General features: G+C 55.3%; 4 protein-coding genes across 5 annotated transcripts; all 4 read right to left on the bottom strand.

The window, feature by feature from the left end:
* Positions 1-457: 457 nt before the first annotated feature.
* Positions 458-1,417, bottom strand: GPR119 (G protein-coupled receptor 119). The gene has a single exon (XM_065729257.1). The coding sequence runs from the start codon at positions 1,415-1,417 to the stop codon at positions 458-460; it is 960 nt and encodes a 319-aa protein (XP_065585329.1).
* Positions 1,418-3,518: 2,101 nt separating this feature from the next.
* SLC25A14 (solute carrier family 25 member 14) lies at positions 3,519-8,861 on the bottom strand. 2 transcript variants are annotated; one of them, XM_065729261.1, is made up of 9 exons: positions 8,777-8,861; positions 8,556-8,703; positions 8,352-8,425; positions 6,798-6,883; positions 6,453-6,548; positions 5,679-5,803; positions 5,043-5,178; positions 4,754-4,834; positions 3,519-3,980 (listed from the first exon to the last, which is right to left on the bottom strand). In XM_065729261.1, exons 1-9 carry the CDS (start codon positions 8,838-8,840, stop codon positions 3,939-3,941), a joined length of 852 nt encoding a protein of 283 aa, XP_065585333.1. In that variant the 5' UTR covers positions 8,841-8,861; the 3' UTR covers positions 3,519-3,938. The 2 variants fall into 2 exon arrangements, with proteins under 2 accessions (XP_065585333.1, XP_065585332.1); XM_065729260.1 differs by having other exon boundaries at positions 8,352-8,446.
* A 691-nt stretch (positions 8,862-9,552) lies between these two features.
* Positions 9,553-11,331, bottom strand: RBMX2 (RNA binding motif protein X-linked 2). Its single transcript, XM_065729258.1, has 6 exons — positions 11,298-11,331; positions 11,109-11,224; positions 10,949-11,000; positions 10,747-10,876; positions 10,451-10,631; positions 9,553-10,031 (listed from the first exon to the last, which is right to left on the bottom strand). The coding sequence occupies exons 1-6, from the start codon at positions 11,300-11,302 to the stop codon at positions 9,589-9,591; spliced, it is 927 nt and encodes a 308-aa protein (XP_065585330.1). The 5' UTR covers positions 11,303-11,331; the 3' UTR covers positions 9,553-9,588.
* Positions 11,332-11,437: 106 nt separating this feature from the next.
* On the bottom strand, positions 11,438-15,263 carry RAB33A (RAB33A, member RAS oncogene family). Its single transcript, XM_065729264.1, has 2 exons — positions 15,022-15,263; positions 11,438-11,893 (listed from the first exon to the last, which is right to left on the bottom strand). Exons 1-2 carry the CDS (start codon positions 15,238-15,240, stop codon positions 11,438-11,440), a joined length of 675 nt encoding a protein of 224 aa, XP_065585336.1. The 5' UTR covers positions 15,241-15,263.
* Positions 15,264-15,811: the final 548 nt, after the last annotated feature.

The raw sequence follows: 15,811 nt of genomic DNA on the forward strand, positions 1-15,811 counted from the left end.
TGGTTTGGGGGATAGCCCCGATCGCATCTGTTGGATCCCGAGTTTGGTTTAGGTAAAGCAGTGATAGGGAGTGACAGAGCCAACAGTGAGAGCAGCCCTACCCCAGGTGCTGGTGGGAAACCTGGCCCAGGCAGAGGGGGAGAGCAGAAGGATCCCAGACTGGGGCTGAGGAAAGCCAGGCAGCAAAAAGTGAGCGAGTGTAGTCTGTGGAGGGAGCAGCTTGGTCCCACCAGACACAAGGCTGCTCTTGCTGACTCAAAGCAAAACTTAATGTGTGCCACGCACCTGCAATTTAAGGTGCCCTTGAGCTGGTGCAAAACCAGCTGTGCTGGTCATGCTGTGTCTAAGAATTAGCATCCGCAGCTGTCCTACTCCACCCAAGGTCACACACAGCTGGCAGCCCTCAAATCCACGGTTCTGGTGAAGGAGTCAAGCTGCAAAGCCTCTCCTTACCACGTCAGTCCTGGAGCTGCAAGCATGACACAGTGGGAATGGACTTGGTGCCTCTGCTGGGGAAACAGCGAGCCTTCCCCAGATGAAGGATTTTCCTCTTCACAGCAGCAGCCAGCTGGGAGAGCTGCCGCCGCACGTCCTTCTGCCAGTAGGAGTAGAGCAAGGGGTTCAGGAGGGAGTTGCACAGTCCCAACAGCCAGAGGTAACTGTCAACGACTTTGTAGGGGAAGCAGTCGGTACACACAGTTTGCACGATGCCAGCGATGAAAAACGGCAGCCAGGACAGCACAAAGCACCCGATCAGCATGGCCACGGTGCGCATGGCCTTCATGTCACTGGTGGTGCTCCTTGCCAGCCCCACACGTTCCACTTCCCGGATTTGTTGCACGTGAACAGAGGCAATTTTCAGCATGTCACAGTAGAGGTAAATGAAGAGAAACAGTACTGGAAAGAAGCCCATGCAGGACACGATGAGCATGTAGCTGAGGCGGAAGACTCCGAAGAAGGAGCATTTTTTCTGGAGGGAGATCTGAAAGTCTGGGGCGAGGACTGGGAGGAAGCCAACGATAGCAGCAAGCAGCCAGAGCCCCAGCAAGTGCAGCCCCACCCGCATGCCCGTGACCAGCTGGAAATAGCGGAGAGGTTTTCTGATGGCCAGGTGCCTGTAGCACGCGACCAGCGTCAGGGATAGGATAGAAGCAGCAGAAGAGCAGGTCACAAAAGCCATTCGCAGGACACAGAAGATCTGCGGGGGATGAAAGTGCTCGAAGAACTCATCCCTGACCAGACTTATAACCGATAAGCCAACCATGGCATCTGCAGCAGCAAGATTGAGGACGAAATAGTGTCCCTTGTAGCCGGTCTTCCAGATGAGGCGAAGGAGGGCAATGGCCACCAGCACGTTGGCGGTGATGATGAGCGGAGCCAGCACAGCAAGGATGATTCCCACGGCCACGCTGCCCATGTCTGGCAGGGCACAACCCAAAGATGGTGTGTCCTGATTGAAAAGATCAATCCTAGAGCATTCCTCACCTGGGGCCTCTCGGTGTGCACAGCTCAGGCAGCAGGCAGCCACGAGCACAGCCCCTCGCTCCCCAGGCAGTGCTGTGGAAGCCCTGGCTGTAGTGGTACCTCTGCAGAGCAGAGTTCTGCTGTGCCAGAAGGGACTGGTGCCCTCACAGCACCCGCTGTGCCCACAGAGGTCCCTCCCCTCGAGCCACGTTTCCAGACAACCCCAGAGCAGGAGGGTGAGCACAAAGCACTGAGCAGGAAGCCTGTGTGAGGATGGAGTCACGCCACTCTCCTCTGGAACAGCCCACTCGTGCTCCCCTGGCTCCCTGCTCCACCAGCAGGGCAGCAGCCCCACGGTGCACAGGGTGCTTTGGCTTCTTACATTCCAGGGCAGCCCGTGCTGCTGTTGGCCTCTCCAGCATCTCCCAGTGTGACCATGAGACCTGCTCGGGAGCTGTGGTCTGTTTCAGCGCCAGGATCACACCCTGATCACTCCTCCTCATCATTCAGGGATGCTGCTGTGGTGGCACACGGGGAGGTGGGCACCCCAGCCAAGCACTAAGGACCTCAGCAGAGCCTGTGTTCAGCTTTGACACAAGTGCAGATAAAGGAGAAAAGCCCACCAGGATGTATGTACAGGTGGTACAGCTCACGAGGCTTCTGCAGGGTCACTGCCAGAACTACAGCAGCCTCTTCCCATAGGGACCGAGGAAATAACAGCGATCCCTTTAAACAAAGCCATCTCCCCTGGACCAAGAAGTGGAAAAATCAGAGCTGCCAGGAAACGGGGAAGGCTTAAGCCTTCCTCTGTCAAATAGCAACCTGAGGCAAGCAGGCTGCTGGGGAGAGGCTGAGCAGAACCAAGGTCAGGACACAGCCAAGAACGCATTGCTGGCGCCGACCAAAGGCAAGAGCGTGGCACAGGGCAGGTTGCAGCTGCTGAGGGTGGGAAGAAGAGCCTCCCACCAGCACTAAACACAGGAAGAGAACAAAACCAAAATCCCAAAAGCAGCCACAGATACCCTGCTCATGCATTTCTGAGGAGCTGCTTGTGGAGCTTTGCTCCTGAACAACAAAGATGGGGTAGCAGTGGCTGTCAGCAAGGAAATGATGAACAACAGTATAGCACCGAGCTGCACAGAAGGATCTGCTCCACAACTAGTTACAGAAACGTGAAGAAAACCAAACAAATGAATTACTGTTGAAATTCTTTCAAATGGATTCACACTGATCCATCACACAGCTGTTTCTTTACTTCAGATCTTTAGAAATTCCCAAGAGCAAGGCAAGGTGAGGCACGCAAACGTTGTCTGCTTCTTTCAGTGCACTGCTCCCAGCCCCTGGTAACCTGCAGTTTTACTCTGAAACTGACCCTCCCAGCCTTATAGGAACACCTCCATTCGTGGCACAGTTTAAGTCCACAGGCATCACCTTCCTTATGCATTGAGCCAGGTGCCTGCAGAACCACAGCAAACAATCCTCTCTCCTCTGCTAGGCTGAACATCCCTCGTGCAATCTGCACGGAGAACGTCACTTTGCAGCACTCCCAAGCAGGAAGCAATGCTGCACATCACATGGGACCTCCATCCGGACTGAAGGAGCCCCACAGAGCAGGAAGGAAGCAGGAAAAAAACAACTGCTTTCATAGCTGTGCATGTTTCAAAAATACAGTTCACTTCCCTGATGTTCTACACTCAGCACTGGAAATGTTAGACCGCCGTTTTAAAGCAGTGGGGCATTTCAGTTCTGTTTTAAATGGCTCTTTATCTTGCTTTCAACGTAATCTTGAGCCATAAGGTTAAGAGAGACTGAGGTTTTCCAAAACCAAGCTAACGTTACAGCACCATCATTTCCTGATTAACCTTCAAGCTGCCTTTTAGAAATAAGTTTATCACAATGAAGTTTGAAGACTATGACAAAAGTATTGGGGGGAAAAAAGATATAGGTTTTTTTCAGTGCACTTTTTCTCTTGTCTCCAAGGCCAGACATAGCATCCACCCTGAAAAATATCCACCCTACCCATGCTAAGTCTGCACAAACACAAACTCATGCCATCCAGTCAATAAATAATTTAATGAGGTTACAGGTTGCAAGGAAACATGCCAGCACCCCTTTCCAGCCTCCAGCCTTGCCCCACAGGCATGGCAGAACAATGCACGAGCCAACAACGAACCACAGCTGCACCCAAAGGCCACTGGAATGCACAGATCTTCACAGAAGATATTGCTTCAGGCCCAGACACTTGTGCACAGTTAATACTTGCCTCCGTGTGAAACAAAGCATGCAGTACCTGCCATCAGCCTCCCAACTTCAGCCAGAACAACCTTCATGAACCATGAATGTGGGGGAGGAGGAGAGCCCAGACCCACATGTAACAGAACACCAAAACGTGGGGATGGTGAAATGAAGAGGAAGGCTGCAGCAAAGCACTGCTGTAAGCCTTGAAGATGACACTCATGGAATGAAGCTCGCTCTCAGAATGGGAGTCGCTTCAATTGCTCATACGTGATAAAAAACTGAAGGAAAAGTCAAGGAATTAGGCCAAACACATAGAGCAGCTGCACTGCACCTCCCTCACCACCAGGCCAAACCTCAGGAGGCAAGGCATGTAGATCATCAGCACAGGAGAGCTGAAAACCAACATGGGGAATCCCCTCTTCCAGGCAGCATAAAGTGATCTGTACAGACGGAAGAGAGCTGTGAAAGGAGGCTACAAGAAGAGGGAAGAGACTTTGGGAAGGCCCAAAAATTGAGCTGTCCAAGGCTTGCCTAAGACCACTAGGAAAGGGGATTTACTAAGCATGGACTTATTTTAAATAAACTATGTCAGAGGCAATGAAGAAACCAGTACAGCAACACAGCAGGAATGATTCTGCAGAGCAGGTCAGCACCTGTCCCAAGAGAATAGTCCCCAGGCTTTCCTCCTAAAACAGGGGCCCATCCTGAAAGTGCTGCAACTCCAGCAGCTCAAGCTAAATGGAAAGTTTAAAGCCATGCACTTGAAAGCACTTACTTTACAGGAAAATGCCTATGCTGCTGCACTGGAAGTCCCTGCATACGCCACCTACAGAGCTGTCAGAAGGAGCAGTCACAGCCAGTGGCATTTTTTGGCACTTGAACCATCTGCAGTCACATCACAGTCTACGTCTGTCCAAGCACAACAGAGAGTCTGCTCTGGGCTAAGACACAGCGTATCCCTTCAGGGTGTCTGCTCTGAACTTCCACTTACAGCTCTGTCTTCCCCTGCCTGTCCATACTCATGATCTCCCAGCAGCATACTGAAGGATACAATGATGTTCCAGGGACCGAGCCGAAGCCAGTTGGGCCAGAAACCCTTATAGAGTGCAAAGAACCCCTCACTCTTCCACGTCTGGGAGGAGAGAAAGGACAGATCAGTTATCAGACAACTCAGGACCAGTCACAGATTCTGCAGAGAGCCAAAGAGGACCTCTGCTGTGGGGATGCCACCACCCCCAGCCAGTTTTCAATACACCTCACTGTCTGCTCACCCAGCCCATGTTTCAACAGTGGCCAGCTTCCTAAAAACAGTGATTCGCCCACCTGAAACACCTCCTTACCTTCACAAGACCATCCAGAGTGCCCTTATAGAGCTCCACACTGCCCACTATTGCCCTCTGGTTCATCATCCGCGTCCGCACCACATCCACGGGGTTGGAGGCAATAGCCCCTGCCAGCCCACACGTAAAACTGGAACTAGATACACCAAAACATTAGAGAGAAACAGCTCTGAATATGGCCAGTCTAGCTCAGACAAGCCTGAACATAAGCACATTATCTTTCACTCAGTTTCATGAAAGGCATCTAGCAGTAAACATTAGTTGCCATTAGCTGTCTGCTCCCACCCAAAACCAATACCACACTGAGACCCAGAGAGCTAGGGAAGCAAAACTCTCAGCTCCATCTAATGAAGTTCCAGCCAGAGCCCACTGCCAGGTCTCCAGAGGTCTGTCTGCAGTCATGCACGTGTTTCTGGGTGCTGACAAGGTGACACAGACCTGAAGGCAGCCTCTTGGAAATGCACCTCCTTATCCACACAGCAAATATTTCTTTGTGGCAGGGAAGGAGGAAGGAAGACCAAAGGCAGCCACAGGGCAGCTCCTGCTCTATAAACAGATCTCCAAATCCAGCCTTGCTCCTCTGCCTCACACACCCTGCCAAGACCAGAGAGTGCAGCAGCTGCAGCAAATACTCACACGAAGTGGGTAAAAATTGTATCACCCATCAGCCCTGACAGAATTAAGTGCTTCTTGGTGATGTCGTAGACTGGCAGTTCCACCCCAACCACGATGGCAGCTCTTTGGGCTGTTGGAACAACACCCTGCAGAACACAAACATCAGACACAAGCATGAACTGCTGCCTTGAGGCCCACAGCTAGTATAACATCTCTTCCCAGCCCCCTCTTAAGGGTCTTTCTCCTGACAGTACACTTGGTATCATCATCATCCTACCCTGCAGCTGAACCTTGAGGTAGAGCCTGCTCACTGCCTCCCAGTATAACTCCAAAGCTAAGGAGAACTCCTCCGTCCTCCACCCTGGCAGTTTCACTACAGCCAGATTAACCAGTTGCTGCTTCTCTCCCTCTAGCCCACAAAGGAATAAGGCTATAATTCACCTTTCTTCCACAACAGCATCTTGAAATTTCAACACCAGAAAAGATCCCATACCACAAAAGACCCAATCTGGTGGCCCACACTCAAATACTGGTCCACACAGGAGGGACCAGCTCCAGTCCCAGGATCCAGGTTTGCCTGGCCCAGTGCTGGCATTGCCAAAGCACAGACCCAATCTCCACCACAGACAAGCTTCTGTTTGCCTGCTAACCAGAAGGACTTCACTACCACCCTTGGCTCACAGTTCTCCCCCAGAGCTGCACCTGTGCTCTGAAGAGGAGCAGCAAGCAAGCTGAGGAAGCTTTTAATTCTGATACTAGTGGACATATGAGGGGTTTCCAGCAGCTGGTACTCACCCTCCAGAGGCCTCGGGTACCCTCTTGCTGGTAGATATCGATGAAGCTGCCAATCATGCCACCCTGGAACAAACTGCCTTGAGCTTGCATTCGAATCTGAAAGGAATGTGCATGTCAGTGGTACAGCATCAGCACCCACCCTGAGGGCAAGAACAGCTCAATGGATTTCCTGGTAGAAAGGAACAACAGAGCAGCTCCGTTCCTAACAAGCCCAAATGAGCAGAACTGATGTCAGTAGTGGCTTAAAGAGAGCACCTCACTGCAGCTGGGAGAGATGCACCTTCACTGGAAAGCAGGAGCACGTGGCACACTGCAGTGGGCTCTCTGGACATGCACACTTCTTACCTTCAGCACATCGGTTGGATTGGCAAGTGCAGAGGAGATCACCCCCGAAACCACTCCACAGATGACATTGATCAGCAGCGTTTCATCTGCAATCAAGAAAAGGAAGTCAGATCCTAAAGATGTGAAGAGAAGGTCTACAGGCTGTACTGAACAAGCAAGAAGCTCTGCAAAGAACAGAAAAGCTAAGTTCACAAATCACATGGTGAAGCTGCACAAGCAGAAACTGGCCATGTGCCCCCAGCTGACTGCACACCTATCTGCAGCTGCCAGAGGCAAAAAGCTGAGGCTGAATGAGCAACACACAGTCAGAGAGAAGCAGGTCTGACTGCCAGTTCTAGCTGATCAGACAAGGCTGCTATGAAGAAAAATGATACACAATCATCTGAGATTTCAGTGCCCAGTGGTGCATTTCTCGTAATGGATTATGGCAAGACAGAGGGGCGACTAAATACTTCTCAAGGCAATCTGACATCAATTAGTTTTAATTGGGAGCCCCAGCTGGCCACCCTCAGAATATGCAGCCTCCCTGAAAAACAGAGAGTAGATGACCCAGCAGAGAAAGTTAGATGCAATTAGTTCCAGAGAAGAAAAAAAAAATAATCCAAGACTTCCAGGTCCAGTATTAGATTGATGGTTACGCTGGAAAAAGGCAGGGCCCTTTGCTGGTACTGACCACAGCACTTCCCGGAGGAGACCAGGCCACGTGCTGCCCCAGGCCTGTAGGGAGACAAATATTCAAACAACAGTACTCACAACTGGAAATGCTGCAACAGCAAGTGAGATGGGCAGTACATGAGCACAGAACCGTCCACAGGGAGAGGCATTACTCAAGAGAGCAGCCCCTGGAAAATGGGTCTAGTGCACTGCACGCCTGGTTCTATCACTGACGTGGATCTCTCACCTCACTTTCCCAGCCTGAGTATCATAAAATATTCAATGATGATGTCAGAAAAGGATGTAGAGCTGCATGTGCAGCTCCTCCAAAGACATCTTCAACTTCAGCTGCTCTGTTATCTTACAGTTCAGAGCAACAGAGGCTCCTGTCACCAGAGTCGAGAGCACTCACTGCTTCTTATCTCCTTAAACACAGCAAAACCCCATGAATCGGACAACTATCTTAACCACAGCTGCTGCATTCAAGGAGGACTTCAAGCTTCCAAGAGGAGAATGGGAAAGGCTTCCTGCAGAAGGTTTCAACCCAAGTAACACAGAGCAGTGCAGGCAGCACAGCTGGGATATGATGTCTTCCTGAAGCTAATGAGAAAGGATGGGGCTGTGTCAGTACGCTGGGGATTTTCTGGGCTCTGATACTGCAAAAGAAGGATAAAAGCTGGGGAAAGTGTGGATGTGTCCAGCTTAGGGACCGCTCCTGTGACTGTGGGAGGCGGACGCAGCAGCCTGTCCCTGCACGTAACACACGCAGCTGCACAGCACGAAGCGAGAACTCCATCTCTTGGAGAACCGTAGCTGGAAAGGGCAGAGGAAAGCAAACCCACACAGAACAGAGCCCGCAGCGCATCTCGGAGGAGCCGCACCCCGCTCCCTCGCACACACCTTCCAGGCGCTCCACGAACAGCCGCTTCAGGCTCTGGTAGATGCCGATCTTGATGGTGCCGTAGGACGCCTGTCTCAGCAGCGCAGGGGCGATCCTGGGCGGGGTGACAAACGAGGACGGCTGGAGCTCCCGGCAGCGCGGAACCGCGCCGCGCCGCCCCCATCCCCGCAACGGCTCCGCCGCCTCCGAGACGCCGCGCTTACCCCGAGTAAAGGGCGCGGCCGCCCTCCTCGCGGCAGATGCGGAACAGGGCGTGGAACATGCCGCGGTAGCGCACCTCGCGGAACCGCGCATCGGCGCTCTGGCCCTGCACCTGCAGGCGCGTCTTGGTCAGATCCACGGGGAACGTGCCTGCGGGGACAGCGGCCGTCAGCGCCCCGCCGGCCCCGCGCCGACGCCCGCCCCCCGCCCGCCCCCACCTCACCGAACTCGGCCACGATGGAGGCGAGCCCGCCGTACACGAAGGGTTTCCAGTTCAGCGCGGACATGGCATGGCGGAGCGCGCCGCCGCGCCGGGCCCCGCACTGCCTCGCTTCGCCCCGCCCCGGAAACGGAAGCGCCCTGCGGCAGCCAAAGGGCGCCCCCCGGCGGCAGCGCCGGGCACGGCGGAGAGAAACGTTGAACGGAGCAGGGGCTGCGGCAGCAACCGCGCACAGCTCCAAGTTGGCACCGCATTCCCCATTTCACAATCAGATGCCACCGACGTTCAGCCGGAACAGCACAAGGGAAAAGTCCACCCTCCCCCGTTACCCGACCCTCCCCCGCTACCCGACCACACAAACGGCAGTCACTGTCGTCTCTTCTGTTTAAACAATTTTATTAAGAAGAGTTGAAACCAAAAAACATCCAACTACACTGACTCATCAGCATGGCCTTTTGAGATCCCATAAGAGAGCTGGGACAGGCTGGGGGCACCCAGCAGCCCCACTGCAGTCAGGGCCGCCCCCACGGAGCAATGGGAGCAGTCTGGGGGGGCACGTTGTAGGGCAGGCCTGCCCCACCACGCCCTGAGCCCCTCTGCAGAGACCTGCAGGATCCTTGCACGCGAGGGCTGGGCACAAGGCAGCACCAGAGCTCACATCGAGAGCGCAGCAGGGACACATCCCTGTCTGAGTCAGAGCGGTGTGAGATGCAACACCAGCTGTGGTCCCTCAAGGAGGCATCAGGAAGCTGTGGACACGCTCTGGGCGCAGCTCACAGAGCGCAGCTGTGGCACTGAGGTGCTCACACCAGGGCTCAGTAACGGCTGGAATCTCTGGTGGAACCACGCTCCCTGTGCTTGGGATGGGACTCCCTGCTGCTGCTCTCCCACCGGTGCCTGGCTCTGCCCCCTTCAGGACATTCTTCTCGCCGGCTCCTGTGCCCTTCCCCCTTCCTGCTGACCTCATCTCTCTCTTCCCGAGAACCATTCTGCCCTCTGTGCTCCTGGGAGCTCTTTTCTCCTCTCCTCCCCGAAGACCTCTGGTGCCTCTGCTCCTCCTCATCTCGCTGTGTCCTGCTCGCACGTTTCCTCTCAGACTCACTGCAGGACTGCTGACTCCCCCCTGCATATCGGTCATAGCCAGGATCTTCCTTCTCCTTTTTAATCTTGATTCTCGGATGCGCTTCTTCAGCGGACGCCGCTCTCTTCGGAGCCTGAGAGCTCTGCTTTTGCCCTTCACGTTTGCTCTTCTCTTTATCTGAAACAAAAGGTTCACCTTCAGAGATGGACATTCCTGCAAACATCATCTACATGAGTTCTGCAACTGAGCACCAGAGCTTGCTTGATTTATTTAGAAAAAGGCTTTTTCAGAACCTTTCTTCTCCCTGTTCCCCACTGTCCCACCCCCTTACGCTAGCCCTGCAGCCTAGCAGACAGCTCCTCTTCTCCAGGAAGAGTGCTACTATAACCTGCAGAATAAGGATCTTCAGAGGTGGGGAGACAGTGATCACAGACAAGGCTAAATGCTGGCTATGTGACACATGCTCAGGAAATCACAAAGTACACCTGGACATTAGAGTGGTGCGTCTTTACGAGAGGAAACCTATCCCTGCTGCTCCCCTGAGACCCACACAGATCCTCCCACCCAGGGTAAAGACTGGCAGAGATGCATTTCACCTTTTTGTCTTTTTACTGGCGTGTCATCCTCCTCCAGCGAGGATTCTGAGGACGTATGAGGTGGCGTTGTCACCCCGCAGCCCTTCGCATGGAGAGCTTTTGTGACATCATCCAAGTCATCGGAATCTTTGGGCGGCCGATAGTTGGCCACGTGGTCCACTCTGATCGTCCTTCCTTTGATCTAGGACAGCAAAGTGTGTGCTGCGGGACGCCAGCAGCTGGCAGAGCTCCTCCCTGACGCGATGCAATGCTCCGGGAGCTGCTGCAGCCGCACAGCCTGCGGCCCCTTGGCTCACCTTGATCCCATTGAAGTTATCAACAGCAAGAACGGTGCTTCTCTGGTCCTCATAGCACAGAAAGCAAAACCCTTTAGACTTCCCGGTCTTCTTGTCCCGCACCAGATTAATGTTCACCACTTCCCCGTACCTGAAACACACCATCAGCACCCACACAGCAGGGCTGCAGGGGCACAGAAGGGGGGTGGGGGGGGTCACTTACTGCGAGAACACGCAGATCACGTCCCCCTCTGTCAGCTGGTAGGGCAGCCCGCCTGCGGGGAGCGGGGCAACGGGTCAGGGCGGCGATGCGGGGCCCGGGCGGTGCGGTACAGCCGCTGCCGCTGCCCCTCCCCCCCCCCCCCCCCGCGGCCTACACGTACCGATGAAGACCCAGGCGCTGTCCTTGTACTCGGCGTGCCACGACACCGCCTCACTCACGCCCAGCTCGGCCTCCCGCGCGTTCAGCTCGTTGATCAGCTTCACCTTCGTCAGAGGGCTGAGGGCGAGGGCACCGTTAGCACCGGGCAGGCCGCACTCCCCACTCCCCCCCCCCACCGGGCCAAACCTACTTCATGGCGGCGGCGCGCACTGCGCATGCGCCCGCTCCGCGCTCCGCCCCGCCCCGCCCCGCCCTCCGCCCCGCGCATGCGCGCTGAGCAAAGCACGAGTCCGAGCGCACGGCTCCGCACACACTTTATTGGGAAGGCGCTCAGCACGGACACGCGCTTTTACCGTGGGCATCGCGCGACTGTTCCAGCTTCTGCGCCCGGCCCGGCCGCCTCTCCACATCGCGATAGAGCAGCGATTTCTGCGCCTTCAGCCGGCAGGCCAGGCACATGAAGATGGACTCCACGTTCTGGCTCTCCTTAGGGTCCTTGGCTGAGGTTTCGAACAACAGCATGTTGTGGGCGTCGGCGAATTTGAGGGCCATGCTGGACGGCACCTGGATCAGGTCCTTCAAGTCACACTTGTTCCCCACCAGCACCTTGGGGACGAGGGGGGACACGGCGTGCCCGTTGCACTCCTCAATCCACATCTTGAGGTTGGTGAAGGACGTCATCTTGGTGACGTCGTACACGAAGACGACGGCGTGCACGTTGCGGTAGTAGTGCTCCACCATGCTCTTCCGGAACCGCTCCTGCCCGGCCGTGTCCCACACTTGTACCTAAGAAGCAAAACAGGGTGTTCTTGAGGCTATGGGAGCGCCAGGTGCCCCCCTGGGCAGGCTGTGCTGCAGGGAGGTGTGCTGCAGCTGCTACGGCATACACCTAAGAATGAGCAGCACGCTTTCATCCCTGTGCTCCAAGGGAGAAAAGTCCCTGCCCGATGACTTACCATCCCTGGGAACGCACTGCTAGGCCGCCCTCTGCATCCTTGTGCACCTGGCCATCATCCCCACCATCATCCTCACTGCCAACTGCACAAAGCACTGCTCGGTTCAGAAACGTGCCTGCACTGGATTAACACCTGGGTCCACCTAATCCTACAGCATATAAGAGGACCCTGAAAATGATGTCCTGTGTATGCACGAAGGAGGGAGGGCAAAGAGAGCAGCAGCATTCCTGCTCTGCCCGGGGGAGGAAGCAGGTGAGAAATAAAGGTTAGGGTTGAAGAGCACAGAGCCCTGGTGATAGGGTAGTGGGTACATAGGTTCATAGGTTCATTAGGTTGGAAAGGATCTACAAGATCATTAGTCCAACCGTCCTCCTATCACCATCCCTACCCACTGAACTACTAAATCAAATCCCTAATCCAGTACTTCCAGCCTGAGCAGGAAGAATAACTGCATGAGTCCCTCTGCAGACAGGAGGAGTCTCATCTTCACAGGCTCAGCTCCTCCTGGGGGCCTTCAACCAGTCCAGTGTCTGCTGGAGGGACAACACAATAGAGCATAAACCGGAGATCCCCAGAGAGCATTGGTGGCAACTTCATGACCCAAGCGATAGGAGAGCCAATGAGGGAAGGTGCTCTGCTGGGCCAGATTCACTGGGGAAGATGTTGAGGTCAAAGCCATCTCGTTAACTGTGAGATGGTGGAGTTCAGGATCCTGAGCAGAAGACAAGACCACAATGAATTTCAGGAGAGCAGATTTTGGCCTTTTCCAAAGATCTGCTTGAAAGAGTCCTGGGGGTTAAGGCCCTATAGGAAAAGGGGACCAAAGAAAGCTAGCTAATACCGACATACCTCCAGCCCGAGCTCAAGAGCTGTCCATCCAAAGAATAGGAAATCAGGCAAAAATGCCAAAAAGGTACAAAGAGCCAGCATCTTCACTGACAATCTGGACGATGGAGCAAGAGTGCATCCTCAGCCAGTCTGGAGATGGCACTGAAATGGGAGGAGTGGCAGGTACACCAGAGGGCTGTGCTGCCATCTAGAGGGACCTGGACAGGCTGGAGTGCCGACACCCCGCTGGGAATAAGAGGACCTGCGGGTCCCAGTGAGCACCGAGCTGAACATGAGCAAGCAATGTCCCCGTACTGCAAGGTTGGCTAATGATGTCCTGGGCTGCATTAGGCAAATTATAGCCAGAAGGCCGAGGGAGGAGATCCTTCCCCTGTAGCTGGCACTGGTGAGGCTACACCTGGACCCAGATCTCCAGGTCTAGTCCGCCCAGTACAAGAGAGAATAGGAGATGAAAAGACTGGAGCAGCCCTTGCATGACAGGCTGAGAGCTGGGACTGTTCAGCATGGAGAAGGCAGAGGACTTATCTCATCAATGGGTACAAATACCTGAGCAGAGGGTGCAAAGAAGCCAGGCTCCCCAGCAGAAGAAACATGGGCACAAACCACAACGCTGGAGTTCTTTCTGAGCATCAGGAAGCACTTATTCTCTGTGTGGGTGACAGGGCCCTGGTGCAGGATGTCCCGAAGAGTTGCAGAATCCTCCTCTTTTGGAGATTTCAGGAGCTGCCTGGATGTGGTGCTTGGCAGCCTGCTGTGGGTGGCCTGGCTTAAACAGGAGGATCAGACCAGATGGCCCCCAGAGGCCCCTTCCAACTCACATCTTGCTGTGAGTCTGATTCTATAAGAAGTCCTGCTTGCTCTTGCAGGCAATGCCTTGAAGCCTGGAACTGACAATTTCTAAGTAAATGCTTTTTTTTACAAGCTGTTCTGGACTGTGACAGTGCTCAGCTCAGAATCATTCAGCGTGGAAAATTGCTGGACCAAAGAGGCACTGCCCGTTCATTCCCACACCTGATTATCCCACGCTGTTTGACTCTGGGTGCAGCAGGAGGGTACACCTCCCACCTCTCACCTCCCCACTGGGATGCATGGACCCAGAAGAAGGCGCAGTTTGCTGCACTGCCTCCCAATCCTGCCTGCTGCAGCACAAATCACATCCAAGAAGCAGAAAGCCTGACAACCATTACAAGCTGGTAGCAGTAAGGCAGGCTTCGTGCCAGCCTGCAGTACGGCCTGCAACAACACAGATACATGGAGGTGAGCAGAACTGGAGAAGGCGGGGGGGGAAATGAACAGCTCTCCTCCTAGAGAGGGGCAGAGAGAGAGATTCACTGACAAGTTTAAAAGCACAAGTTCTTAGCAACAAACACTAGCTCTGCATTCACTGTGGTCAGTCCTTCAACTTCTGATCCCCCATTTGTCAGCAGAACAGCAGTATTTGCCCCCTCCCTGGCAGCTGTACTGTTTGTTCTGATCCATGTCACTGGGAGGCCAAGATCTGCTGCAAACTCTGCTTCCCAGGCTGTTTTGTACCAACTGCAGTTGATCTGTGGATCTGCTCTGATCCATCAGTCAAAGCTCCTCTGGTCTGAGCTAACAGACTTCTTACAGTTGTGACACAGGTCTGCACATAGCAAATGGGTCCTGCTCTAGCTCTGTTGAAATTGCATCCTCCTATTGCTCGCTAGCACCAGTTGTGAGTGCTAAAACCACAGCTGCCAAGCCCCCTGCAACCAGGCAGCGTGAGCCCCGACCTTCCAGCGAGCCCCTGCAGCCACCAGCTCCACGACACACCGGTGTGTGTGCCCATGTCCAGCCCGGGCGCTCCGCTGGCGGGGCTGGCAGCCGCCCCGAGGCTCCGAGCACTCAGCTACCGGCTCCATGCCATCGCTTCAAACCCCCTGCAGACTCAAGCCAGCATCAGAAAGGCAGCAGTGTCACGGAAGATGCCTCCGCAGTAAGAAGCCTTCCCCGGTTCCCCTCCCTCGGGCTGGAATCCGAACGGCCCCCGGGAGGCAGCCGGCCTGCGGGCAGCCCGCGGGCGGTGCGGGGCCGGGACCGGGACCGGCCGCCTCCGGGCCCCGACGCGGTCCGCCCGCCGCGGCCCACCTTGATGCGCTCCCCCTCGATCTCCACCGTCTTCTCCCTGAAGTCCACGCCGATGGTGGCCTCGGTCTTGTCGGGGAAGGTGCCCCCGCAGAAGCGGAAGGTCAGGCACGTCTTGCCCACGTTGGAGTCGCCGATCACGATGATTTTGAAGATGCGGGTCTGCACGTAGGGCTCCAGCGAGGAGTCGGGGCCCGGCGGCCGCCCGCCTCCCGCCGCCATCCCGCACCGCCGCACCGCACACACAAAGGCTGCGGCTGCGGCGGGCGGAGCGGATCAGGTGGTCGGGCGCACGGAGGCTGCGGGACCGCCCCGCGCAGCGGCACCGCCCCGCACAGCCCCGCACGTCTCCGCCTCGGCATCGTCCCCCCCGGCAGCATCAGAGAGGGCAGGGACTGGGACTCCTCGGCCCCACCCGTCGCGGGGACGCTTCTGCCCGTGCTGGGAAGGGAGAGGCAGAGCGGGAGCAAGAGGCATCGGGTCGGCTGCACAGGGCTCGGGAGTACTGCTGCAAACGGGGTCTGCGGGAGGGAGGACCTGGCTTTTTTCTCTTGGGTAGTGTGACACAGATGAGCGGTGCACTACAGCGTGGGGAGAAAGGTGTAACAGGACTGCAAGGGAGAAGCAACCTCCTCGGCCCCTTCCTCTGCAGAGCCCCAGTGCTTCTGCTGGCCCTGATAATGAAAGCGGACAGCTCAAGAAGACATCACAGCCCCCCAAAACTGACCCTGCACACAGCGGGGCTTGGTAAGAAGTGAAGGAGCCAAAGGCTGGGAAGAATTTCCCCAGGCAG

The sequence above is a fragment of the Cyrtonyx montezumae genome, unplaced genomic scaffold (genome assembly GCF_038088225.1).
Source record: "Cyrtonyx montezumae isolate F1298 unplaced genomic scaffold, pur_monq_1.0 scaffold_11, whole genome shotgun sequence".
Lineage (NCBI taxonomy): Eukaryota > Metazoa > Chordata > Aves > Galliformes > Odontophoridae > Cyrtonyx > Cyrtonyx montezumae.

Coding starts and splice junctions, on each gene's coding strand:
- RBMX2 (XM_065729258.1), bottom strand. Junction 10,877..10,948: donor GTGATCTGCGTGTTCTCGCA/GTAAGTGACCCC, acceptor GGTGTGTTTCAG/GTACGGGGAAGTGGTGAACA. Junction 10,032..10,450: donor GCCAGTAAAAAGACAAAAAG/GTGAAATGCATC, acceptor CTTTTGTTTCAG/ATAAAGAGAAGAGCAAACGT.
- SLC25A14 (XM_065729260.1), bottom strand. CDS start 8,840: ATGTCCGCGCTGAACTGGAAACCCTTCGTGTACGGCGGGCTCGCCTCC. Junction 5,804..6,452: donor GTACCCGAGGCCTCTGGAGG/GTGAGTACCAGC, acceptor TGTGTTCTGCAG/GGTGTTGTTCCAACAGCCCA. Junction 5,179..5,678: donor ACAATTTTTACCCACTTCGT/GTGAGTATTTGC, acceptor TGGTGTATCTAG/TTCCAGTTTTACGTGTGGGC.
- RAB33A (XM_065729264.1), bottom strand. CDS start 15,240: ATGGCGGCGGGAGGCGGGCGGCCGCCGGGCCCCGACTCCTCGCTGGAG. Junction 11,894..15,021: donor TCGAGGGGGAGCGCATCAAG/GTGGGCCGCGGC, acceptor TTTGCTTCTTAG/GTACAAGTGTGGGACACGGC.
- GPR119 (XM_065729257.1), bottom strand. CDS start 1,417: ATGGGCAGCGTGGCCGTGGGAATCATCCTTGCTGTGCTGGCTCCGCTC.